Here is an 8,188-nt window from a genome sequence, read left to right on the forward strand (position 1 = left end):
AAAACTCTTCGGAAGTGTAAGGGGCGAGCGAAGACGAGGCGGCGGCGCGGGTGCGACTCCGCGTCCCCGGGAGTGCTGCGGGGCCATGGGGGCCGGGGTAGGCTCCGGGCGGGGGCAGCTCTTCCTCCGCTCCCTCCTCTTCCTCCTGCTGGCCGGGCCCCCGGCGGGCGGGCAGCTGCGCTACGCCGTGCCCGAGGAGCTGGAGCACGGAGCCTTCGTGGCCAACCTGGGCGAGGACCTGGGGCTGGACGTGTCCACCCTGTCAGCGCGGCGGTTCCGCATCGTGTCACGGGCCGGGGCCAGGCAGCACCTGGAGGTGAACCTGGAGAACGGGATCCTCTTCGTGAACGAGCGGATTGACCGGGAGGAGGTGTGCGAGGCCGGGGGGACCTGCCTGCTCCACCTACAGCTCCTCGTCGAAAGCCCGCTGGAGCTCTACCGCGTCGAGGTGGAGGTGCTGGACATCAACGACCACGCGCCCACCTTCCCCTGGCAAGAGTACGTGCTGGAGGTGGCCGAGTCCGCCGTGCTCGGTGCCCGCTTCCCGCTGGAGAGCGCCCAGGATCCCGACGTGGGCACCAACTCCGTGCACACCTACCGCCTCAGCCCCAACGGCTTCTTCTCCCTCGAGGTGCAGACGCGCAGCGACGCCAGCAAGTTTGCGGAGCTGGTGCTGGAGCGTGCCCTGGACCGGGAGCAGCAGCGCCTGCACCGGGTGCTGCTCACGGCTCTCGACGGCGGCATCCCCGAGCGCTCGGGCACCGCGCACATCCTCGTCACCGTGCTGGACGCCAACGACAACGTGCCTGCCTTCGACCAGCCCTCGTACGGCGTGAGCCTTCCTGAGGATGCCCCCGCCGGCACACTGGTCATCCAGCTCAACGCCACGGACCTGGACGAGGGCCCCAACGGGGAGATCGAGTACTCCTTCAGTGGGCACGCGCCGCCACGCGTGCGGGAGCTCTTCCACATAGAGCCCCGCAGCGGGCAGGTGCTGCTGAAGGGCCGCCTGGACTATGAGCGGGCCAGTCTCCACGAGCTCTACGTGCAAGCCAAGGACCGTGGACCCTCAGCCGTGGCCGTTCACTGCCGAGTGCTCGTGCACCTCCTCGACGTCAATGACAACGCGCCAGAGGTGACCCTCACCTCTGTGTCCACACCCGTGCTGGAGGATGCCCCCCCAGGCACCGTCATCGCTGTCATCAGCGTTCTGGACCGGGATTCTGGGGACAACGGGCGCGTGAGCTGCGAGGTTGGCCCCAACGTACCCTTCGAGCTCCGCTCCTCCTTCCGCAACTACTACACTCTGGTCACCACGCAGGCGCTGGACCGGGAGGTTGTACCCGAGTACAACGTGAGCATCACGGCGCGGGACATGGGCTCGCCCGCCCTGCTGACCCGCAGCACCCTCACCGTCCCGGTGTCTGACGTGAACGACAATGCCCCACGCTTCCTCCAGCCCTCCTACAGCGTCTACGTGATGGAGAACAACGCGCCGGGTGCCTCCATCTGCTCTGTCAGCGCACTGGACCCTGACTGCCAACAGAACGCCTACCTGTCCTACTCCATTGCCGATGGGCACATCCACGGCATGCCTGTGGGCACCTACGTGTCTATCAACTCGGACAGCGGGCACATGTATGCCCTGCGGTCCTTGGACTATGAGCAGATCCGCAGCTTCCAGATCCAGGTGCAAGCACAGGACGCGGGTTTCCCCCCACTGAGCGCCAACGTCACCGTCCACATCTTCGTGCTGGATCAGAACGACAACGCTCCGGTCATCGTTTCCCCCCTGCCACACAACGGCTCCGTGGCCACCGAGCTGGTGCCGCGATCAGCCAGGCCTGGCTACCTGGTGGGCACAGTGTCGGCGGTGGATGCGGATGCGGGGCTGAACTCTCGCCTCTCCTACCAGCTCCTCCAGGCCACTGACTTCACCCTCTTCAGCGTGGCACCAGACACGGGCGAGCTGCGCACCCTCCGCTCCTTCCTGGAGCAGGACTCAACCCGGCAGCAGCTGGTGGTGCAGGTGAGGGACGGTGGGCAGCCAGCCCTCTCTGCCACCGTGTCCCTCCTGCTTTCCGTGGTGGAGACCATGCCTCAGACTCTCTCCGACTTCAGCGAGTTCAGTCTCCCCCCAGAGGTCTCCTCATCCTCCCCACTCACCCTCTACCTCCTTGTCTCCCTGGGCTCCATCTCCTTCACCTTCCTCCTCGCCATCCTCATCCTCACAGCCATTCGCTGCCGCCGTGGAGAGCGGCGTTCCCGCCAAGGTGACAGCTGCTCCCCGCCCCGCTGCCACTGCTGCCCTGGGTCCAGACCCTCCTCTGATGGCCTGAAGACTTCCAACCTGACGGCACAGCCCCCCGCAGGGACCGCGGCTGCCACCTGCCTTGACGTGCCTGCAGGCGGCCCCCCGGGCTACTGCTACAAGGTCTGCCTTGGTCCCGAGTCTGCTCAGAGCGACTTCATGTTCCTCAAACCCTGCAGCCCCCCACGGAACAACGAGAAGGATCCTGGGAAGCGGTCCCGGCCAGACCAGCATCTCCAGGTCTCCAAGGAGGTAACACCGTGCCCGGTGGTGCTTACCGGTGCTCCGCGGGTCCCCCCAACCCCCTCCCTCAGCCTCTGCCACGGGAGAAACCAGGCACGGCTTCTCCCAGAGAATAACCGGAGCCTTTGATCAGTGCGGGAATTAGGAGCCGTCAGGCAGCGGGAACTCCACCGAGCTTCCCGATGGGTCTAATTACCGGGGGAGCGTCAGGCTCGGCTGAGGCGAGAGGAAATCCCTTCCCACCGCCTTTTGTACCCATTAGAGGCAACAGAGATGCTCCGGTGCCCCGGGGGAGGTGGGAAGGTGGGGGTGGCTTCTCCTCCGTGTGGGTGAGCAATTCACACTGGGACAGCCTGAGCTCCAGCGCTGCTCGGCTTTCCCCGGGGAGGATCCGCAGTGTCCCGCGGCTGCACCCGGGGCTGGTCCCTGTCCCGCCGGCACTGCTCCTGTCCCAGGCCTGGCCGCTGTTCCGGGCTGTGCCAGCGGGCAGGGAGGGAGTGGGGGTCTTGGGGGTGGGATTTTGATGTCAACATTTGTTAGGTATTGAAATGAGGAATGTCTAATTTTCCCGGTGAAAGACTCTTTCCGAAACACGATTACAAGGATGGAGAGTGATGAGGCGTCTAATCCACTTATGTCTGAGTTTTAATAAACCAGCCCTTCCGAGGAGAGCCCAAGACTCTCTGCCAAGAGTTTCTCTCCACATGTCCCCTTGCACTCCTGGACTGTCTTCCTTTAATGGGATTTTCCCCTAGTTTTTGCAATCCTCCTGGGACATCAGGTGTGCAGCCAATTTCTGCACCTCTCACCATTTGGTGCCTCAGACCTGGGCTAAGTCACCATTGCACCTGCAAAACAGGGATTTTAAAGACTAACAGGAGTAGGAAAATACCCTGTCCCTCCCCAGAAGGACAGACTTAAACCTCACACAGTCAAAGAGCAAGCCTCAAACAACCCTGATGTCTCAGGAGGTCCAGAAGGGAAAAGGCTGGTTCAACGCTGCCTCAGTTTCCCAAAAATAGGAAAGTGCTGCTTGGATCTCCACAAAGGGCATGGGGAAAGAGGAGATGGGGTCCTGCATCCCTGGCTGCTGAAGCCTTGTGCTGGTAGGGCTGGTCTGGTCTGACTGACAGAGGGGCCCAGGGTTGACTGACAGAGAGTCCCAGTAACCAGCCTTGCCCTTCTCTGTGTTTTCCAGGTCAAGCAGCCCAACACAGACTGGCTGCCTCCAAGCACTCAGCGACCTACCCTGAAAAGGTACCAAATCCAGCACTGTGGGAACAGAGGGAGCAGGTGGAAGGGGGATGTGGGGATAGGGAGGTTGTCTCCAATACAACTTTGAACAAACCTCTTCTCTTTAGCTCCCAGAGCCTGGAAGACGTGGGGGAAATCCGCAGAGCCCTCCAGAAGGAGCACGAGAGGCTGTGCACACTGGTGACTCCTGTCTCTGGTTAGTACTGGGGCACTGGGGCTGGGAGGACCAGACCCTCTGATTGCTTGTTAGAGGTGCAGTGGGGGGGGTGTCACATCCCTGTTCCTGGAAATGGTAGAGTTTTGTGGGCTGGAAGGGATGTCCAGGCTCTGGGAGGGAGGTTGTTGACACAGGACTTGCATCCTGGGACATGGATGTGACTGTCCCATTGAGCTGTGGATGTGACCTCCCTGAGCCAGTCTTACACTCATCTTTCCTCCAGAGTTTCAGAAGGCTTCTGCAGGCCCCAACAGCGTCTGGACCCCCCAGTACAACCCCTTGTACCCAGGGCACATCCCAGCCCTGGATTATCAGCACAACGTCTACATCCCTGGCACCCCCACTCTGCTTTCCAGCAAGGATGGGCCCCTCTTCCCAGGCAGGGAGAACAAGAACAGCTTCTCCACCTTTGGCAAGAGGAAGAAGATGACGACTTACTGTGACATGCATGACAGTGTGGTTATCAACAATGACCTGAAATAGCCTGGATGGCTCTATCCTGGGAATCTGTCACATCATTTCAGCTGCCAGGTCCACCCTCAGCACACAGTTCCATGTATGGACCACTCAGGATTCTGCAGGGCTGCTGGGAAAGTGGCTCACCAGAGCATGGGGAAAGGATTTAAGGAGCAAGAGACTGAAAATTATAGGGACTGGGGGGGGTGGGCAGCAGGGGACATTTTTCCCATCTCATCCTGTAGAGCTGTGTTGGCAGCAGGTGCTGTTTGGGGTCCATATGACCAGATTTAAGCAAATCTGCCTTGAGTTTACCCATTCCCATGTCCCCTTAGGGACTGTCCATCTCTGTAAACATTGTCACTTTGTCTTGTCTGGCTGTGTGAATGTACTGAGCTGCATGCCTGTATCTCTGTCCCAGTAGGCATGGAAAGTGTATGCAGACCAAGCCTGGTTCAGCCAAGCCTGACCCCACGCACTGGGGCAGTGACCATTGCTCTGTCCCTGAGATCCAGTGGGATGTGTTGCATGTCCAGAGCAGCCATTGGTGTCGGTCTTCTCTGGGAAGTGAGTGCAAACCCCAGCCTTTATGGGTGCTTCCCTTCAAACTCTGACCCAAACACTTGCAGGACTGGAGACCCAAAGTCCAGGACACAACCAGAGTCCAGGACAGAGCCAGCCTTTGTTCTGGGAACAGCATGGGCACACAGGGATTGGGTGGCCAGAGGAACTTAAGCAGGTGAGAGATGCACACTGCTGGACAACTCTCTAGCCCAAGGTAACATCACCTGAACGAAAAACAGTTTCCAGCCACTGGAGTGGCCCCAGCACAGGTGACCATCCTCTTCCCTCCTCCTTGCACCCTCACTTGGATCTCTGTTTTCCCCAAGTCTTGAACGCCCGGAGGAGCCCCCGCACTGGGGACCCTTCCTGCCTTGGACAGCCCTCTCCCACTGCGCCCTGCTTCTCTTTGAGGACTTTTAGCTGGCTGTCAGGGGCCCTCAAGGGCAGGACTCCAGCCCCAGAACAGTCTCTTCCCTGCCTTGCTCTCCCTGCACCTGTCCACCCAGTCTGTCTGTCACCATTGCCAATCGCTCCGGTCACGGGACAGTTCATTTCCAATCCATCTGTGCAGAACATGACAGCTCTTTCTAAACTGAGTTTGTTTCATGATGTCTGATTTGTACCAATAAATTGTATTTTAATAGCTCACCCTGGCTCCTGGCTGTCCCTGAACTGCACGTGACAGCAGGGATGGCTGTGCAGCCCTTGGAGCAGCGCTCCCAGCTCCAGGAGATACGTGTGGCCCTCTGGCCTCCTGAGTTCTGGACCAGCATTTTATTCATTTATGCCAAAAGCTCATTTTATTCACTTCCCCTGGATTCTGGGGGCTCAAGGCTGCCTTCCCTCCTCCCAGGCATTCAGGAGTACTTTGGGGTCATGGCTGGAAGGAGATGGAATTGTCACACAGCCCCTTGCTCCGTGCTCCAGCTTGGGCAGAGAGGGGTTTGCACCAAGGCATGAGCATACAGGGCTTTGAGCTGCCTGGGAGAGGGGCTGGATCTGGCACTGTTGTCTCATTGCTATTATTCTGCTTTCTCTGCTTCATTTAAGCTTTGCCCTGGATGCTCACCCCACACCAGCTTGCCTCAGGAGCCAGAGATAACCTGGATGTGTGCCAGGCGTAGGGACCAGCTCCCTGGGGATAGGCAGGCCTGTGTCTGGTGGTGGGATTACTCTGGGCTTGATGTGGGAAGCAGTTCACCCTTGGATGAAGTCCTGAGGTGGCCACTCCATGACTGTCCTTCTCTTACCCCCTCCTTGCTCAAGGGCTTGGGGAGGCTGCAATGCGGCTTTTGGGATTAACCCAGAAAAGTCCTTGTCTACAAGTGGCCAACTTGCTCCTCAGTGGAAGTGGGGGGCAGGAAGCACTCAAAGGGGCCCTGTGGGAGTCAGGGACCCAGGAGGACAGTGCTTTGGACATGAAAGGGACCTGACTGCTGCTGGTGACTTCAGTCCCAGCTCACATCTGCCTGACTGCGGGTGGATGAAATATTCCCTGTCCCAATTAGACGGTAGGATGAAGGATTTTATGCTGCCAAGTGCATTCTTCAAGGGTCTCTAGAGAGTGCTAAGGGTAAAAAAGAACCCCAAACAGCCACTGCCTGAGACCTCTGTACAGCATTAGCCTGTTCCACTGCTTCAAAAGAACAAGGGAATTATGTAAAGTGATACAATAAGATTAATAACAGCCTCAAGAAGTAATAAAAGCATCAAATGGACCTGACTCCCTGCGGGGCAGAGAGCATCTCCCCCTCTCCCCGGATTAGCTCTGGCAGTATCTTCCCTGCATTTGTAGGTGGTGCTGGTCAGGCACTGGGAGAGGACTGCAGCCCCTCTGCAGTGAGCTCGTGGGGGCTCAGCCACAGCCCCTCTGCAGCAGGGCCAAGGCATTTGCTGTGTTCCAGCTCACAGAGCAAAAGCACCCAGCACACCCAGTGCCTCATGGCATCCAGGATCAAAACAAACTCATGGAGACAGTGTTTTGTGCCAGGTTCCCAAGTGTGGCTTCCCAAAGGGAAATGGAGCTCAGAACTGACCCCCCAAACCACAGGCATTTGAAAGTGACACTTTGCATCTCTGTTTTTGGAAAATCATGGGGTTGAACAAGCAAAGGGACAGGTTTTGCCACCTCCCTGTGCGTGTGTCACTCTCCAGAGTATTTTCTTGGCTTTTTTTAACCCCCACTACCAAGCTTCAACTGTAAATTGCCTCTCCCTCCTCTCCATTACTCCTGACCATCCTCTCAGCCCATGGGATGAGCTGGATACACACACACACACACATCTGTGCCTCTTGCTGACCCCCAGGTCTGCATATTCAGGTCAGGTCTCTTCCAAAAGGGATTTGAGCTGAACAGTGCCCAGCTCAGGCCCCAACACCCCACATTTCCTGAGGATCCCCTTTTGCTTAGTTGAAGGAAAACCTGCACTGACAAGAGCTCAGTTTCAATCTTTCATTTCAATCACCATATTGACAAAAAGGACAATAAAAAGGGACTTGCTTCAGGGGAGAGAGCACTTGCATAAATCTAATTCAACCACACTACTATCCCTCTTCAAAGGGCATGTCTGGTCAGAATCGTCCATCTAATAGATGAGATCTCCTTTGAAGATCTCCCACGGGGACAGGGTCTCATTAAAAATGCAAGGTCTTTGCCCTACAACTAGTTATTTTTACAACTCTCCTTGTGCTTACACTCCTGCACAGCTGATGAGCATTAGCTGGTTTCTGGAGCCTGGTAATGCACTGGGCACGAGAGCCCCTTTGGAGATCTGCACAGCAGAACGCTCGCTGTATACCCCTCTCATACATTCCAGCTCTCTCGGAGATCCAGAGGCAAATTTGGCTTTCAGGGGCCTGCCAGCCAGCTTGAGATTTGCTTCTAGGACAGCGGGAAAGCTGCCATGTGGTGCAGTTGGCTGCAAAATGCTTCAGGCCATGGGAGGCAGGCACACAGTGCTTCTGGGCACCAGCACAAAACTTGCTGCTGCTGAATAGGCTGCTTGGATGGAAACGTTACTTATATCTCTGTAATGGCTTGAAAATGGATCCCAAAGAGACAAAATGAATCCAGAGGTAGAGAGAAAAGAGGCCAGAGGGAAAGAACCAGAGAGGCTGATGCTCAGCTCTACTCCTGTCTGCCA

General features: G+C 57.6%; 1 protein-coding gene across 1 annotated transcript; it reads left to right on the top strand.

Moving 5' to 3' along the window:
- The first annotated feature begins 85 nt into the window (after positions 1-85).
- On the top strand, positions 86-4,670 carry LOC103762928 (protocadherin-10). The gene is made up of 4 exons (XM_018073521.3): positions 86-2,563; positions 3,753-3,811; positions 3,916-4,004; positions 4,249-4,670. The coding sequence occupies exons 1-4, from the start codon at positions 86-88 to the stop codon at positions 4,506-4,508; spliced, it is 2,886 nt and encodes a 961-aa protein (XP_017929010.3). The 3' UTR covers positions 4,509-4,670.
- The last annotated feature ends 3,518 nt before the right edge of the window (positions 4,671-8,188 follow it).

Source organism: Manacus vitellinus, unplaced genomic scaffold (assembly GCF_001715985.3).
Source record: "Manacus vitellinus isolate BGI_N305 unplaced genomic scaffold, ASM171598v3 scaffold_25_pilon, whole genome shotgun sequence".
Taxonomy (NCBI): domain Eukaryota; kingdom Metazoa; phylum Chordata; class Aves; order Passeriformes; family Pipridae; genus Manacus; species Manacus vitellinus.

Bases quoted from the DNA above. Each gene is read 5' to 3' on its own strand.
- LOC103762928 (XM_018073521.3), top strand. From the start codon at position 86: ATGGGGGCCGGGGTAGGCTCCGGGCGGGGGCAGCTCTTCCTCCGCTCC. The intron at 2,564-3,752 runs GTAACACCGTGC...TGTGTTTTCCAG, and splicing joins ATCTCCAGGTCTCCAAGGAG to GTCAAGCAGCCCAACACAGA. The intron at 3,812-3,915 runs GTACCAAATCCA...TCTTCTCTTTAG, and splicing joins CAGCGACCTACCCTGAAAAG to CTCCCAGAGCCTGGAAGACG.